The sequence below is a fragment of the Pollicipes pollicipes genome, unplaced genomic scaffold (genome assembly GCF_011947565.3).
Source record: "Pollicipes pollicipes isolate AB1234 unplaced genomic scaffold, Ppol_2.1 Scaffold_4881;HRSCAF=5763_pilon_pilon_pilon, whole genome shotgun sequence".
Lineage (NCBI taxonomy): Eukaryota > Metazoa > Arthropoda > Thecostraca > Pollicipedomorpha > Pollicipedidae > Pollicipes > Pollicipes pollicipes.
In genome coordinates this window covers 56,167,348-56,185,940 of record NW_023596576.1, presented here as the reverse complement: position 1 = coordinate 56,185,940, position 18,593 = coordinate 56,167,348, and the positions used below count along the sequence as shown (strand labels likewise).

At 60.4% G+C, this 18,593-nt stretch overlaps 1 protein-coding gene across 1 annotated transcript in view; it reads right to left on the bottom strand.

The window, feature by feature from the left end:
* Positions 1 to 18,593, bottom strand: part of LOC119100626 (uncharacterized) — a 112,611-nt gene that overhangs the window by 5,040 nt on the left and 88,978 nt on the right. The window contains exons 10-13 of the mRNA XM_037223703.1: positions 15,546 to 15,720; positions 15,114 to 15,164; positions 8,043 to 8,244; positions 5,763 to 5,884 (exon numbers count right to left, since the gene is read on the bottom strand). Coding sequence (XP_037079598.1) covers positions 5,763 to 5,884; positions 8,043 to 8,244; positions 15,114 to 15,164; positions 15,546 to 15,720 — 550 coding nt within the window. The remainder of the gene's footprint in view (positions 1 to 5,762; positions 5,885 to 8,042; positions 8,245 to 15,113; positions 15,165 to 15,545; positions 15,721 to 18,593) is intronic.

Genomic DNA, 18,593 nt, shown 5'->3' with positions numbered 1-18,593 from the left:
TGGGCCCAGCGAGTATGGCTGTGAATCGCGAGAGAAAAGGGCCGCTCCTGCACGCGGGTCGGGGGTTGTTTTCCTGATGGGGTGAAAGATCCCAGCTGAAACGGGGGTCGCCACATCGGACGGTGTCCCGAATGCACGTTGAGCCGTTACGCAAGTGCATGGCTGGATCGGTTGTAAGAAAGCGGAATTCGCCAGTCGGCGCTGCATGAGAGGAGAAATCGCCGTTCCGGGCAATCGATTTAGTTCGACCGACCTTTGCACCGCATGGGAACCGGACTGAGCCGCGCCAGATGCGCGGATCGCGATTCGCTTGCCGGCTCAGTGACCCGGACAGGAAGCTCTCGGTTTACCTTTCACCGCGAGCGCAGCCCACGAGTGCAGGCAACACAGCCGGGGTCACCGACCTCGCCCCTGGCGGCTGGGACCGGGCCCGGCCGCTTCCGTGTGACGGACTATCCGGCGCCTCAGGCGGCTGGGACCGGGCCCGGCCGCTTCCGTGTGACGGACTATCCGGCGCCTCAGGCGACTGGGACCGGGCCCGGCCGCTTCTGTGTAACAGTCTACCCGGTCTTGCCATCCGCAAACACCGAGGGCAAGGACTAAATCCGTTGCAGCTCCTTTCATCAGCGACACTACTTGTCCATTGCCCCGCAGGACAGCCTCACAGCCGGCGCGTGCCGCGGGCGCCGGTCCGCTCCCTGGCCCTTAGCCGGCCCGCTCTGCCAGACTCGCGGTCGGTCAGGTCCTGGCTGGGCACACTGTGCCAATTGTGCCTCGTTAGCGCTCAAGTCGTCGGCCAGTAACTCCCCGGCCACTGTGGCGAGGCTGCGAACGGGGCCGCGCGGACAGGCAGAGGGTGTAGCGAGGCGGAACCGTACCGGGCGCCACTGGAGGCTGGGCGGTAGCGACTGGAGGCTGGGCGAGCGCTACTGGAGGCTGGGCGGGCGCGGCTGGAGGCTGGGCGAGCGCGGCCGCCAGCGCCGCCGGAGGTGCCGCTGACGGACCCCCGCCGGGCCGGGGTGTGAACTCAGCGGTGACGCACGAGCTGAAATAGTCTGCTGTTGTTGGCGAGCGCGAAAGCGCCGCTCCGTGAGAGGACAACGCGCCACGCAGCGCCGGTGGCACGCCCGCCGCCGCCGCGGGCGGGGCCTTTGACCGGGCCCTGGCAGCCACCGACCACCGTCAACATCCGGCGGCGTCCTCAGAAGCGCCAACGGCGGCCAGTTCGTGCTTATCGCTGTGATTCAGCTGAGAGGCTATCCTTCCCAGCTGGGAAGTCCGTCTCTGGCAGCTTGCGACCCGCCCTCAGACAGCTGTGATTCCGTATGCTGACGGACGAGGGTACTTTTTCTGGCATCCCGTGACCATTTTTCGCGGCAGCTGGTCGGTGGCGCTTCTGCCTGTTTGGACGGTTTGTATCGCATTTGGAATGATTTCCTTCTGGCAGCAAGTCCTACCCCTGACGCTCCAGCAGCTGCGTCCGTCCCCTGGAAACTGAGGCGCGGTGCAGAGACGCCTGATCATTCTACGCCCTCGTTATCAGCGCTGTGCCGCTGATGCTTCGGGAGACAGGACTGTTTCAATGTCATGGGCCATCGTGGACGAGGGCGGGAAGCGGACGGTTATGGCCGGACACTTCGGCAGCGATCCGGGCGCCCCTCCATCTGCCTTCCGCCTTTCTCGCCGCTCCTGCGGCCGCGACCACCCGCAACGGTCTCAGCGACACGAGAGACTGGCATCCTTCGGACCGCTGGTCCACGCGGTTTGCTCGGTCCGCTGACGCGGGACACGAGGGTAGTGTATACTCCCCAACAGATGCCTGTCACCACTACCAGCAGCCGTCGGACAGGACCTGTCTCATGTCATCACAGCATATGCTGCCATCGCATGTCCCCACATCATGCCGGTGTTCAGCGCCCGAGTGAAGGACGACAGGGAGCGTGAAACGTCCCCTCCACCACGCCCAACATGGTCAGAGTTACAACACAAGGAAGCGTTGCGGTTTGTGCCGCATGCTCTACCGACAGCCTGACTTAACCAGCTTCCAAGTCAAGGTCGGCTTGAGAGCTGGTTAGTGTGGTCAAATGTGGCGCCCTTACAGCTGCAGTGTGCGGCTGCGCATGCATTATGCATGCCTCCTACCAACAGCAAGGACACATGACTTGCACTTCGGGTAAGGGCACACGAAGTGCATGCGCCGCGTAAGTGCAAACCATAAGAGCGCACGAGCCGGCATAGATTTGCCAGCCAAGTGAGGGGTACCACCACCCTAACTCACGGTTGCCCGTGTTATGAAGCACTCAAGGTCATGTCACATGACTAAAATATTCATCGACATGACCTTGCTCTCACTAAGCGGCCATTGTCACCGCCTGCATATCAATAAACAGAGATTAATCGATGCAACGGAACACGACTTCGAGATACAGGGCAGGAGCGGACTTACTCCCCGGAATTCGTTAAGCCGGTCGTGATTAGTCTATGCACGTGCCCATTGCATCTCCCGCTGCTTATCCATCCAGTGTGGGGACGTGTCTCTAGCGGCTGGAGCTGCCAAGCAGGCGAGACGCTCCAGCACGAGCATCACCCCGGCCGTAGAGAGACAGCGGCACGGGTACAATGCGGTGAAAGATAATTCCGCCGTTTTTCACCCGGCTTCGCAGCGCCATATTCAGCTTTCCATCTTCTGGAGCGAGGCGGACGACGACGAATTTCACGGGTTTTGCGCCGACAAACCCTTTTCCTCGGCGCTCCGGGTTTCGCACCGCGGGGATCTCCGTCGCCGCACGCCAGCGCTCCGCGGGACTCCGTCGCTGCCGGCGAAAGCCCAGCAGTCTCCTACCCCCCCCCCCCCCTCTCCCCAGGAGGCCGACAGAAGGACGCGTCTGCCCTCGGATCTGCTGCGGCGCGGTGCTGCCTGTGTTTCCGGCGAGACGGCGGCGATTGCGTGCGTCGGGCGGTCCAGCAGACGCCGCCCGCGGTAAGGCACGTGCGCCGCACCAGAAAAACGCGCGGCTCTAACGGACGCCCATACGCCCCAACACGCTCAGACGGCCCAATCCATTCCGGCGTTCGGGTAAATGGGCTGGCGTTTATTGGTGTGTGCGCCGTGCGGCAGGTGGTGAGACGGTGGCGGGCGCCGCGGACCGGTCACGGCGCATGCGCACAGTGGCTGCAAACGCCTCCACGCCGCATATCGCGCGGCACGCACAAGCTTTTTCCCCGGCGGCACGCTTTCGGTCGGCCGTTGCCCCACAATCGGTGCTGGCACAGTGCCGGCTAATTGGCGTGACGGCTCGTGCATCTGTATCGCGGTTTCCGCAGTTCGAGCCCACAACCAGCCGCGGTCCCAGGCACCGCCCAGGGTCGGTTGGCCCACATCTCGTCCACTCAACCGAACCGGCACACTGCCGCACAGTGTGTAGAAACCAAACTCAGGAACCAGTCGCCAGACATCGATGTTCGTTGTGCAATCGCCCAGTATCTGTCCCATTTGCTTGTCTCTATCCCTCCCGGGCTGCGAGGCACACTTATGGGGACCAAACCTGTCCTAATCTATTTTCCAGCGCTTCAGAACCTTGCCATGAGTTTGGGAGACGCCTGGAAGGTTTCAGTCAGCTTGGCACGGCTCATGGCTCGTCGATGCTTCAGTCAGACAGGCTCAGTCGGGGTTCCGTGCCCGGCAGGTCAGTCACAGTCAGTGCGCCAGGCAAACAGATCAACGGCAATGCCATGGAGAGGCAGAGACCACTTTGGCACCGTACAGATGACGACCACGAATCAGCCGCAGACGACGTCTCCTGGTTCCATGTCGGTACTGAATGACGCGGCTGAAGTTATCAAACATCGGGCAGTGGATTGGCGTGCTTGTCTGGAGAGCGCGGCTGCGGTGGAGGTCGCTGGACGTCCCTGCGCTGGCTGCGCCCAGTTTCTGTGTTATTAGTGGGCCGTCTCGCTGCTTTGTATTCCTGCGCCGTTCCCAGCCAACAATCGATCTCAGATATCAGAAAGATCGTACACTCTGATGCCTTATTCATCCAAAGGCTGTTCAAAAAGCAGGTCACTAGCGCGTTAGTCACAAGAGTTGCTTATAGATTGCTCCCAGTGTCATTGAGCGTCCCGTCGTCTGTGATGCTGGATCGGCTGTCACCACGACCAACTGAGTTCCAGGGCCGTAATGCTCACGCCGCAAGTATCCGGGCCGTCACCATACACGGCCATTACGACTGGTGCGCCACAGCGGAACTCCCCGGTGTTCAAACCCATTCACTGCACCGTTATGGAGTTCGCCGGAATATGTCCGCACAAAAACCCACGAGAGCCGGCCGGAAACCAGCTAGCTGAGGATATGTGCATTGGACCTGTTAGTTTCTGGCCTCTTGGACTAGTTCGCTTTATTTGGTCCACTTTAAAGCCACTTCTCTCCATGCAGAGGCGAGACAATGACGGCGTCAGCCTGGCCCAACAAGTATTGGGCTCGTGCTGAGCGGAGTCGCCCGTTCCTGCTGGACCCGCCGCCGACAGCGCGGCCCGACTACTCGTCCGCGAGCGGCGCTGACCGCCTTACCGGGCTTATCCCCTGATCAGCGCTGGCCCAAATCCGCGACGAGGAGCGCTCGTCGCTTCCGGGCGGCTTCCGACCGGCGGCGGCAAGCCTGCCGTGGGAGCCGGCCCGCCTCGTGGCACGCCGAGCCGGGACGGGCCGGGCCGGGCCGGGCCGGGCGCGGCCGCCGCCGCCGCGACAGCACCACACCATATGGACGGCGCGGCAGACGCTAACGGGCCTCCCGTTCCACCGGAACGGGCCGGCCGGACGGCAGTTCTGAGCGCTACGGGCCGGAGTACGCGGACCACAGAGGGACATCCGGCGTCAGGACGAGAGAGGAAGGCGGGGACCGGACGCGGACTGGACAACAGAGCTGCCCCCCCTCCCCCCCCCCCCGGGCGCCAGACCCGACTGGCGGCTGTGGAGGGCCCCCGACACACCTCACCTGCAGCGTCAGTTTAACTTGGTCAGTCGGCATTGATATTTCGAAACAATTATACATGATATTGATGGTAGTAAATGAACTATGGGTGAAGCATTCCGCATATTTTGAGGGATTTGATCCCGACCCTCTTCCAATGTTTCAGAGCTTTTGCATGGGCCTATGGGCGCTTGTAGACCAAAATCGTCTTAACGTTGTAAATCTCAGACGACCTCGAAACGATGCTAGGCTAAGAAACAGCCAGTGTACCCAACCAAACCAGTGTCCGCACGATGAGAAAATATACTAATTCACCTTCAGCGATGCAAGGTTATGTTGCAATGTAGCGAAATGTCATAGTGCAATGTCGCACATATTTCACCGATTTTGTTCATGGGATCACAGCTTAGTCGTAAACACAATGTGTTATCTAACTCCTAGGCACGCCAGGTCCTTGTTTAGACCACCTCGGTCTGACTGAGAGTATATCTGCCGTGAAAGCTCCGCATAAAGACGCATTAGACCTTGATCCCCATCTGTACCAAGGGACCAAGGGAGTGGCACACCGGATGCAGAACTTATGCTCGGCGGGCCCCTGAGCGTGACACCTCGTCACGATCGAGGTGGGCCCCTGAGCAGGACACCTCGTCACCGTCGAGGCGGCCCCTGAGCGTGACACCTCGTCACGATCGAGGTAGGCCCCTGAGCAGGACACCTCGTCACGATCGAGGTGGGCCCCTGAGCAGGACACCTCGTCACGATCGAGGTGGGCCCCTGAGCAGGACACCTCGTCACCGTCGAGGCGGCCCCTGAGCGTGACACCTCGTCACGATCGAGGTAGGCCCCTGAGCAGGACACCTCGTCACGATCGAGGTGGGCCCCTGAGCAGGACACCTCGTTACGATCGAGGTAGGCCCCTGAGCAGGACACCTCGTCACCGTCGAGGCGGCCCCTGAGCGTGACACCTCGTCACGATCGAGGTAGGCCCCTGAGCAGGACACCTCGTCACCGTCGAGGCGGCCCCTGAGCGTGACGCTTCGCCACGATCGAGGCGGGCCCCTGAACGGGACGTTACGTCACGAGGCGGCGTCTTCTACGATCGGACGATCGGTTGTAATGACACCCAACTACCGCTGGTTACGTTTGTTTGGAGTAAGAACGCAGATACTTGCTCACCAAAATAACAACGGATCGTGGGCTGTGATGACTAATCTATGTGTGAGAGGCAGAGGAGTGGTGCGGAGGGTGGGGCTTCGGTCAATGACGCAACATCTTAATTAGGGACAAGGCATTTGCTACTGACCGTGCACGAGCTAATTGATTTCATTGGGTATATATTTCAAGTCCTCGATGTCCTTCGCTCCGGGCCACCATTGAACTTATGCTTATTGTGTATCAATCTTAGCCACCATGCAAGACTGACATATAAAATGCATGTATTACCTTTCAGTCAGCATGGAAGGACAAAATTGAAGAAAATATCAAAGACTACGCCCTGGCGCCGCCGTCAACAGCCTTGTCATCTAAACATGAACGATTATCAGATTCAAACAGCCTGGGCAACCGATCCAATTTGTGTCCAAGCCCTCTTTGCCCAGTAGTTTTCGACTGTTTGGTTTCCAGCGTGTTCTCTTTGGCCGACATTATACATAGCATTAGTCTATCATTTACGGAACTTCGTCACCACGTTGGCAGCTTTGCCTCGTGAGCCATCCAAGCATTCCCATCTTGTAATACAAGGCTGGAGGAAAAGGCGAGAATGGTCACCTTATCTTCCTATAAAAATCACCTTATCTTCCTGCCTCGCTTGGCGTCCACGAATGGCACGCTGGAGCGGAGTCATACACACAGGGCTGTGTTGATCGGCCACATTATTTTGGCACTCGAGAGAGGACATTTCTGCGTATGCCAAGGGAAGAAGGATATGGAACCAGTATCTGCGATTTGCTTAAGCTACATAAGAATGCTTACCGTAACGACCATCTTCCATCATGTTTGGGAAGCGTAGCTCACAACGGTGTGTTGTTGGTACAGAGGCGAAACTAATCAAATAAATGTTCGGCATGCAAATGTCATTGTAGATCTATTCCTTCTGTGTAGCGCTACAGACAGAATGCCGATTTTTTAGATGTTAGGATGCGGCTACATCCCTGCACAATAGAAAAGTTAGGCCATCACTCAGGACCTGATTCTGTTCGAACTCTTCAAACCTAGCGGCAATATCTACAAACACCAGAGCACAACTCAACCACCAGATGGTAGGGTAAGGCAGCCGACATAACGTCCCCGAATAGGTGGCGCAGCATGCCACTGAACATCAGGTGGCGCTAGTATCTCCAAACACGTTCAAACCGTTGGCAGACAACAAACCCCTGTGGCTTGTTAGTAAACCATTAATTTTTTTTTTTGGGGGGGGGGCGGGGAATGCTGCAAAATGGCGCGCATCCTCTTCAGACACAATTGCAACTGATACTTCCGTACCAACGGGATTCGGCCACCAACGCTTTTATGGTGTCACATTCATGGAACAGATACACGACGCGAAGGATTTGGAGCTGTTCAGGTGGCCGCCACTTAGCCAACAGCTGTGCTACACTGAGGTGATCCTAGCCGGGTTAGAACGTTCACCAACAAATGCCGCCACTACAGTAATAAGCGTAAAAGCTTTTCCCACCATTGGTCGCAGTGAGCTGGCCGTCGCTCCACTGGCCTCGGGGTGGACCCCATGACTATCTTACCGAAAGTTGAATGTGATATCAACCGATTTACCCGCAACGTAACCTAGCATGCCGTGCTACTAAGATTGCAGTTGGTCACTCAGCTGCCGTGACCTTAAGTTCGCAAAGGTGATTCACGAGATATATTCAAGGCCGTGTCAGTGCGCCCGCGGCACTGATCCACGGGACAGCGAGCAGAGCTGATAACCTTGACCAGACGATAACGGCGGTGACAACGCCGACGGGACTGCTAGAGCTCTGGTGACACAGGAGTATCACCGGCACCAGCAGGGACTAGCCAGCACCGGCTGGACTAAGCTCAAGTCGAACCCAGCACCAGCACCAACACAGGACTGACCTAGTGCTGACTGTCGGCTGAAGAAGTCCTCTCGCAACGACTGAGTCTCGCTGATGTCGTCCTCGTCCAGCTCGTCCTCGTCCTCCTCCTCCTCCAGCAGGGTGGGCGGCGGCGCCATGTCGTAGCCCCACTGCTTGCGGAACGCCTTGCTGCCGCCGTCCAGTCGGACGCGCGGCAGGTCCAGGAACAGCGAGTCGCCGAGCTGTGCGCACGGGTGGCCGAGTCAGCGGCCGGATGGGGTCACGGCGAGCCTGAACAGCTGGCCTGGGGCCGGTCAAAGCGAGAGTACAGGAAGTTCAGCGGGTTGAGGGGACGAACTCGGGACCCCACGGACCAGGAGCCCATATGTTTGAACGGTACGGGTAGGTACTCGCAGCAACCAGCACATCACCCGATGGCAACAATCAGTCCACAGGAATGCAGCGCGTTATGGTTGAATGCATCATATGGCCGCCAGGCGACGGCTGAAGGTGAACTGCTTGTGGTGTAACGCTGGTGATCAGGGGGTGAATGTATCGTGAAGACAGGCGCGAATGCTGGTTCGCTGATCGTACAATCCCCCGCCGGTGTACACTGTCACGAGGCATGCCGCATAATGGGCGGCGTGACGCGTTCGCTGTCTCGTGCGGTAGAACGAGCACGAGAACATTTTTAGGCTATTCAGACAAGAATGCCAGCATTTTCACGGCAGCGCCATGACAAATAGAGATTAAGTCGCAAACTCTCAAGATGAAACTGATGATACAAATTCTAGGTTATTAGTTAGTTAAATATACATGAAATTCTTCGGTGCTATAGACAGCTGTATACATGTATATCATATATATATATATATATATATATATATATATATATATATATATGCATGCATATTATCATATAAAAAATTGTAATCAAACAAACATGCACCTCATCGTCTTTCAGCCCATACTCTAACTCTGGCATGGATGTAGCAGTGCCGGTGGGTTGTTTGTGTGAGCGACGCAAGACCTCAAAATCTGCGTCGTCCCAGGTACACGAACTGTTATTTGAGGCAGGTTAAGTGGCACAGCTGTGTCCAATCCTCTTACCACCACAAAGGAGCTGCACTGAGGTGACAGTGATATGCAGGAGGGAGGAGACGCCAGCGTGCACACACGTGCGCCCACCAGCGGCGCGGATCCACACACCCTGCCCCGCGTCTGTCCGCTGGGACCGTCCCGCTGACGCCGGCCGTGACCACGGCACCTCCACCGGCTTCAGATCTGCACAGTACCTCCCAGAAGTATGAAGCCGGGCCTCATCCATGCGCCACATCCGTTCACGTGGTTTGATACGTTTCAGCACATAGCAGACCGATGCAGGCTGGCCGTGTGCGGGCACATCTCTCACATCTCTCCGGACATGCAGCACATGTACTGTGCTACACACACGACGAGCGCGCGAAGCCCGCTAGTGCGCTACATGCATGCGAACATCGAAACAAAAGGTGCAACATCCATTCCAACATACCGCTTAGCACGACCGGCACTGATTCGCGGATGGCAGGGAGGACATGCCGCAATGACGTAAGCGTTGCGTTCAGTATGCGAGTCCGATAGTGGTATAGAGACAGCCAACATGCTGCAGCCATTTCAAAATCATTGACACCGACGTCGGGGTCTCCTCCAGAGCCCAGCATCTCGCATGTTGAAATAAAAACTTGCACCACACCCGTATCGACGTCGGCCTTCGATCCACAGATGCCGTACATTTCACGCTGCAAAAGCATTTGTCAACACGACAGCGCTCGCGGGCCGGCGAGAGCAGTCGCGCCGTAATCCTGAGATAAGCCTATCACGAGCGGACGTGGGCACACGGGCCGCTCCGCTCGCCGTGGTAAATGCCGGTTCGGTCCGACAAAGGCGCCCTGACGACGACGGCGTGACTGCGGTACCGGTGCTGACACCGAGGTTTGCCCACACGCGCGACTCAGCCGTCCCGGCCGGCGGCGGGACGGCTGACGTCTGACGGCGCCGCTCGACCGACGCGGCGGTCACCGCGCCCGGGACCGAAGCCGGGACCGCGGCCGGGACCACGGCCGGGACCGCGGCCCCCGGGATCGGAGCTGGGACCGCAGCCGGGATGCCGCACCCGGGACCGAAGCCGGGAACGCAGCCGGGACCGCAGCCGGAACCGCAGCCGCAGCCGCCGCCGTTGAGGAGCGCGCCGCGCCCTGTAACCGCCCGCTGCAGCGCCACGCGCGCGCGTGAGCCGACCGCGCACTGCAGCCGCGGCCGAGCCGGGGTCGCCCTCTGCACGGTGCAGACGGTGCACAGGCGACGGCGGCGGGCCCGGCCGCCCGGCCGGCGTAGGCTCGCACCGTTACAGGTCAGCCAGCCGGGCCGGTGCCGCCGGCCGGGGGCCGCGGGACGTACAGGAAATGGATCCGCCGAGGGGATGCGGCCGGTTCAGACGGACGGCGTTTTCGGCTCTCGTGAACGAACGACTGATCGGCGATTCGCGTGCCTCAATTAAAAATCACTTTTTGTATTGTCGCATCGCCAACCCGAGAGGAGCGGAGGAATGACACGGGATCCTGCCGACCATCCCGGCAAGAAACTGTACCGGTCGCCGTGGCATTAGCTTTCCTTTTGCGAAGCGGCAACGCACCAGCTGCCAGAAAACCAAAGCTAATTCTAACAAGGCGTTACCTCTATAGTGTTTTCTGTCATTCAGTCACAGCCAAAGGCGGGGATCTTAGACACACCAGAAGCGTAGAAACCGAATCAGTCAGAAACCAGGAGCACCGAGCGTGCACCTTCCGCCGGATCAATCGCCCGCTCTCCGTCGTACAGCCTGTGTGCGACGCGCATTCTTTATCGCGCTCGGGTCACACCGGTCAGCTGATTATTCACCGGCGCGGCGGGGTGCGGCGCGCGTGAGAACGCCGCCGTCCGTCGGCCCGGCTCCCACGCTCTAGCGCAAATCGCGCGGGCCTGGCCGGACCGATCCGCCGAAAACGGGCCTATACTCGGGAACACCGAGCGCACGGAGCTGTTCCGCTGTGGTTCCTTATCCGTCCGGGTCAACATGCGGCCGCGCCAGTCGCTGCGTGCGTTGTGAGTCAGTGACATTGAGCTTGGTGCAAAAGGTCAAGTTCACTTCGCGTTCAGAAACGCGATGTCCCGCAGTGTGGGAGGGAAACGTCGGGTGTCCGCATTTGAGCACAAAACACAGGAAGTCGTGTGCAGCTTGGGTCGAATGGGACCGAAAAAACGCCGTAATGACCATTGGTGTTGAACAATGGCCGGTGCTGACAGTGCCCACAGTGCGCCAAGTCACCGTTCATTTCCAATGGCCAAAGAGCATACGACCGGCGTGCTGATAAAACATGACGTCAAGTCGCAGCCCATCAGTGCTCCATCAAGTAGGAGGACGTGTTTGGAGCCGAAACGAGCTGCGTGGGTGTCTCAACACTAGATCCATAAACAGTCGACAAGCAGAGCGAGTGGCCGCGGCCCTATAAAACATATAAGCGTTCTGAGCGCGTTGATTTATGCAGCGTGCCTTGTCATGCTCATGACGGCAGCAAAGTGCCTAGATCGTGAGAGCAAAGCAACATTTCCACACTTGCCGTCTAGAAATAAAATCATAGACCATCCCGGTCTGTGATTATGATAGGGGAAGTTCGCACCATGAGGAAAAAGTCCAACGACGCCACGTCATTCATCCGCAAAAAGATATCGACGCAAGCCCGGTTCGGAGGTCTCCTTTCCTCGCTGCGCAGTACGGTGCGGTTTCCAAGCCCCGTCCACCCGCCTCCGTGGCTGCCGAGCGGCGGCAGCAGCCAGCGAGCCTCCCTGAACTCCACCCCGCTGACCCGGCTGGAAGTCCTGCCAGCGAGCCTCCCCCTGACCCGGCTGGAAGTCCTGCCAGCGACCCTCCCCCTGACCCGGCTGAAAGTCCTGCCAGCGATCCTTCCCCGACCCGGCTGCAAGTCCTGCCAGCGAGCCTCTCCTGACCCGGCCGGAAGTACTGCCAGCGAGCCTCCCCTGACCCGGCCGGAAGTACTGCCAGCGAGCCTCTCCCTGACCCGGCTGGAAGTCCTGCCAGCGACCCTCCCCCTGACCCGGCTGAAAGTCCTGCCAGCGATCCTTCCCCGACCCGGCTGCAAGTCCTGCCAGCGAGCCTCTCCTGACCCGGCTGGAAGTACTGCCAGCGAGCCTCCCCTGACCCGGCCGGAAGTACTGCCAGCGAGCCTCTCCCTGACCCGGCTAGAAGTCCTGCCAGCGAGCCTCCCCCGACCCGGCTGGAAGTCCCGCCAGTGAGCCTCCCCCTGACCAGGCTGGAAGTCCTGCCAGCGATCCTCCCCCGACCCGGCTAGAACTGCTGCTAGCGAGCCTCCCCTGACCCGGCTGGAAGTCGAGCACCTCCGGGGTCGGGCTCTCGCTCGTAACGGCTGATTGTTTTGCAGGGGGCCGCCATTGTCCGCGAGAGAATGGGCGTCGTTTTACCCGAGACCGCTTCCTGTCGGCGCCGACATGAGCGTCGGTAGCCCTCTTATAAAACGGCCGATTACAAACGGCCGTTGGACTGCGGACGGCGGCGGCGCGGCCGGAACGCTCGGTTTCTGTCACGGCCCGGTGGGGGCGGACAGAAGATGATGACGGTCTCGGTAAACAACGCACAAATGGCGATGGTGTCCCGAGGTGTAACAGATCGACAACCTCCAGCTGGGGTCCGGACCGGTATGCGCTGCAGAGCGTCTGCCATCGAGGGATCAAAGAGGATGTTCTGTGCAAATAAGCGGCAACAACTCATGGCGCGTACATGACGTTGGCTTGTAGCTAGCAGAAGTTTCAACCCGGTGGCGGTTGACCGCCGCTGGTCAGACGGGTGCACGCCGCCGTGAGGCTGAACAGGCAGCATTTCTGGGCCTCGCACAGGCGATAACGGCCTGGCAGGGGAGGCTACCAGACGGGGGAGAGACGGCACATTAACCCTTTCCGAGAACCGTCCGCAGGCGTCCCAAGCCGAGCCGAGCCAAGCCGAAACGGTGGGCACGGCTGGGCCCGCCCGGGCGGTGGAGCTCCCACGCGCCGGCCGGGGCACGCCTGTTTATCGCCGGCGTGACCCTCTGGGAAGGTGTCGTTTACAGGTTCACGCCACCGCAGTGGTCTGTTAACCCGCCCCCGAACCATGGGTCCAGTGAGGGCAGGGCGGCGGCGCCTGGCTCCTGTCACTCGCCAACAAAACAAAACCGCTCGGCGGACATCTTGGGCCAGTCAAAGAACAGTGGCGCAAAGTTTCAAAGCATGGCGCCTTAAGTCACCGAGCATGGAGACCCCACGGGGCACGCCATGCGGTGGCCAAAACATCGACAAATCGTTGAGCGTGAAACCGCAGCGGAGCGGCCACAGCAGATCACAGCCGCTGCCGGCGGTGATCTGGGTCGGGGTCGGGCCGCTGCAGCCGTGACTGACGGCAATGCCGGTATTTCTCACCGCGAGACGGTCACGGCCACGACGGAACAGGAACCGATACCTCGCGGTGTCCGCAAGGCAGGCATGTCCAGCTGGCGGTCAATGTCCCTCTACAGAAGACCGCACGGTCGGCAGGTGTGGGGGCAGCCGGGCAAAGGCTGCCAGGGGTCAGATCTTTGCCTCGGGATCACGGGTGGTCCGTTGCGTTGGAGCAATGCTTGGTGTTGATTGTTCAGTTGAATAGCGTGACGATTACTTCCGATTTCCTGGCCATGAGGTGGCAGCTATACATTCGTACAACTGCCATTATGCGGAAGGCTTCAGGCGTCATGAGATTGAACAGAATACATGGGATTTGTGCAATCAGTGCGGGCTTAAAAGGACTACCGCGACATAATGGGTTACAAAAATGTCATTGTGCAAGTGACAAAAGGTGGCACTACCGTCCTGATGAGTCCGTGCGGCCAATCAAACTTGTGGCATAAAAATCGATAGACTTATTACAACGTGAAAAGAGACATGGCCTAGGGTACGGCGTTATTGAGCTGAGTATGCTCCCACCTTATATACGCAAGTCGAAACCGGTCTTTTGGTAAGCCCTTTGAAACGGCCCTATAGGCCTTCCTTAACTTCTTTCCTTGACGTATTAGCACTTTCACTACAGCAGCTGTTTACTGAGGGGATCTTATGTTCGTTCTGCGAATAATAATATTAGCGTTTTTATGTGTGTCCAATTTCTTCAGCCTAATCACAGTAATTCAGCCTTCTATCAACATTTTTTCCCAGACACCAACTACCACCCATCTCGGCCTCCTCGAACGCCATTGTGCCGTCGCACAGGAGCCTAGGTGCAGAGCGCTATTCCCGAGTGCCGCAGCCTACGGCGGCCCGTCTGTTGCACACACAGGTCACCGACCACAACAGCCCGGCCCTCGATGCCCACCACGACAGCCGCGTGAGGACGCCGTCCCGCGGCCGTTCCGCAGGTGCTGTCCCTTCCCCCCTCGATGCCCACCACGACAGCCGCGTGAGGACGCCGTCCCGCGGCCGTTCCGCAGGTGCTGTCCCTTCCCCCCTCGCCCCGGAGCGTCCTCGTCGGCCGCGCTCTTTGTGGCCCACCCCGGCAGCTCCTGACGAGCGGCAGCCGCGGCGCGAGGTGCACGGAAGCGTCGCAGCCATTGACACCAGGACCACCTGTCCCGTGCCTTCCGACTGCTCACCCGGCGCGTCTTTTCGCTGCTGTTCTTGGTCAAAGGCACGGCTCGTGACCCGTGCGCCCAGTGTCAACCCTCATCTCCTCTAAACAGCTCGGAAGCCGCTCTGGCAGGTCTGGGGGCAATCCATTCACCGCGCGGTGAATAGCACCCATACGCCGCGTGTCGAGCGACAGCCAAAAGCCAACAGCTGCGTGACGCCCGTGCGGTGCGCACCTCAGCCTTGTGACACCCACACGCGTCATGTCTGGTGACCGACAGTCACCCGCCGGTCGGCCATTCTCGGGTCAGCTCGGCGCGGCGCGGCGGCCGCCGGTGGCAGCGTAACCTGCCGGTAACCGGCCGGTAACTGCCTGGTAACCGTGATCGATCGGCCGGCTCGCTCCTCCGCGACCCGGCGCCGTCTGACTCACCTCCGGCGGCCGCTCCGGGCGGGCGTCGGTGGGCGTGCCGAGGCGCACCACCTCGTCGGCGCCGACGGGGCGGTCGGGGGCGCGGCCGCGCTGCCGCGACTTGTCCCGCAACGGCGAGGCACCGAGAGACAGTTTCTTCCGCAGCGAGAGGCGCTTCACCAGCCTACTGGCTTTGGCCGCAGGGTGGGCCTCGCCGGCGGTCGGGAGGGAGACGTCGGTCGCGCCGGCGGGAGCTCGGACTGGGGAAGGGTCCCCACGCTGCTGCTGTTGCTGCTTCCCCGGCCCCTCCAGTCGCAGTGGGTTACGCTCAGCGTGCGCCCCCGCAACACTCCGCTGAAGCATCGTGGACGCCGATGACGACTTCAGAAGCGCGGGTCTGGGCGAGTCGCCCGGCGAGGGGTGCGCTGCTGGCCTCGGGACACGCTTGCTCGCCACGTTCATCGACCGCTTCGGCGACTCCGCGTCAAGGATCAGCTTCATCCGGCGCATCGAGTCCTTCGGGTGGACAGTGTTGACACGTCGGAGGGCCGACGAAGAGGGCGAGCCGTCATGTCGCCGCGCCTGCCGCCTGCCGCTCTCGTCGTCCGCCCTTCCCGCCACGGACGTGCTATCGGACCGCTGCAGGGGCGGGCTGGCGGCGTCGCCCCCCGCCGCCTCCTTTCCCGTCCCGGTTAGGCACCGCCGGCCGCTGCCGCTCCAGCTTGACGTCCAGCAGTCTGCATCTTCTCGGCATCGCTCTGGCGCCGCGTCGTGCCGTCCATCCGCCGCCGGTCCACCACCTTGAGCGAGCGCGAACCGCCGGCGCCGCTTCAGGTCGTCGCTGGGACCGACTGAGTGTCGAGCATGCCACGACAACACTGTTCTTCTCGAGCCACACAGAGCGCCCGTCCACCTGCAGCATGGCTGCCGCTGGAGCCGGAGCCGCCCGACGCAAAGCAAGTCTCCCGCAGCGCCGCCCGCACCACCCGCGCCGCCGCCGCTGCACCGCTCACCGGCGCGCGCCGCCGCCGCCACTGGCGCGCGCGCGGGCGCGGCGCGCCTCCGCCCCACACACCTGCGTCCGGCCGATGACGTCACGCCGCGGCGGCGGCGGCGGCGGCGGCGGCGCGGTTGACCCCTGACCCCTGACCCTGACCGCGGCGGGTTGGCCGGGCCGCTGTGAGACGCGCTGATGGACGCTTCCGCCGCTCGGCCTGACAGGACCCGGCGCCGTTGCAGCGAGGCGGCGATCGCGGGTCCGCCGGTTCGCAGGGGGTACCGCGGGTCACACGAGCAGCCGCGGATCCAAGTTCAAAGAGGTCGACCGCACGAGGATTCGCGGTCACCAAGGGAGCCGTGCAAGCGAGTCCGCAGGGGGCATCTGAGGCGGGACGGGTGTCGCTGGGTCGGCAGAGTGCGTGACCACGCCGGCTCGGCCGTGAGAGCACCGCCGACCGCGTCCGATGAGTCCATAAACTACCCGGCGCGCCGGCGGCCACCGAGCGGTTTTTACGGCCGCTTTTCACGCCGGCCAGTCATCCTGGCGGCTGGGGCCGTCCCAGTTTTCTCGCGGTGTCCTGTGTCACGCCGTCACGACTTCGGCGCGAACACGGCGGACGCGCCGCGATCCCGCGCGACACCGCCCATCGGTCACCGCGCCGAGGAGCATCAGCTGAGCAGCCGCTCACCGCTCACGAGCCGCCGCGCTCGTGACCCGCCCGCGCGCGCCGATGAGGGCGGGGGGCGGCTCTGGACCCGCTCTCTGTCGACGCCACGCGGCGATCGGCCGGCGCGATCACCGTCGGCCAGGCCGCGGCGCCTCACTGGAGCCGGGTTCAGCGACTGGTATAGACCCGGGCAGCCGACACAGCTCAACCAGCCGGCGGAATCCGGACGGAACAGTTACGCGTGGTGATTGGAATCGCCGAGTTTGGTGGTTATGGGTCCTGGACCGTGCCCGTTTGGGCAGGATTATTAGCGTGGGATGGATCACGAGGGATGAAGTTTGATACAGAAAATCCACGGCAGCCTACAGAGGTTAACAGCATGTGTATCTCATGATTATAAATGGCCGTTCTCTGCTCAGGGGTCTAAGGACCATCATCTCCTTCACTTTGAAAACCTCCGTTCAGCCTTGAGTCACACAAAATAGCCTATCATTCCGACCTGCTCGCCCAGGAAAGCTGGAAGTAACCAATGTAAAACATGTATTGGAAACGCTGATTGAGCAGACAGCGCATGTCGTATCCATAATCTGCCAGCATCATATACGCCGTTTGTTATACCTTTCTTCCACTTTGAAACAACTCTTACATAGTTAATTGGCTACGATAGCGTAGCGAAGCACTGTCCACTGGAAGAATTTACAGCCAAGTACAGTCAGATGGTGAGTACTCTATATACCGAAGGCCGTTTGCCTGGCTTGTGCTGGAGGCCGGCCGGACCGGCAGCCTTTGTGCTCCTTGTTTCTCCCCGAAGGCCAGCACTATCGGTGCGTCACACACATAACCACCGGTGTGCAACCGAACACTGTTCTTTCCACACGATGGTCTGGCATATGGCGGCGCGCAGTAAAACGGCACGTGCGCGAGCTGCCGGCGCGGGACCCCGCCCGGGCCGTGCTGGCAGAGGCGTCGGGGTGAGTCTGCTCGAGCCCACGCCGTCAGCACCGACCAGCGCCCCAGTCCCGTCGTCAGGTCCGCATTGATGAGATATCTGGAGCCACGGGCACGTTAATTCATGATGATAATCGTCTGGGAAAATGTGATCAGGCGGCGCTTGCCGGTCGTACGCATTTTTCGCAGAAACTGCTCGAAAAACTGCATCGAGAATGAGGAAAAGTCGATGAAAGGTTGCATACGCCGGGGTTCACATTCCAGCCAAACAGTAGAATTGAATCCAGTTTGACGGAGTCATGAATCATCTCGCTGCCTCACTCTGTAAGGCATCTCGGATGAAAATAGTCGAATACTTCAAATATGACTACACACAAGCATAACGTAGCTCGTGCGTGTGGAACGGAGGACCCAGCACATTCGTTAGGCTTCTAGCATTACAAATCTCGCCAATGGTATTTCCGGCAGCAGTTCTGTCAGCTGACGGCTGTCTCACTCCAGGACAGGGATCGGCACCGTCAGCAAACCATCGTCTGGAGTGTGCAAAGCCTCGGCCTCAGACTGATGAGGTCCACAGACCACCTGATCTGAGACCAGCTGATCTGTCCTGTCACAGGTGGGCCAACAGCAGCCCTCTGCGTGTTCGGTTTAACTGCGTCACAGTCCCCTGCTGGCAGAAGCACGGCACTGCGCTGGGGTTTTGAATGCCCGTTTGTCGGTGGAGTTGAGCGAGCCTGGCTCCGACCCAGTCCATCAGCCTGTTCCTGACTCACACCACCAACGGACCCCGCTCCGTACCATCCGCAGACGCCTCCTGAGCTCCCACTCCCCCGTCTGTTGACCGGGAGCTGGGCGGGAGACGGCCCGCCGTCAGCAAATCCCACCT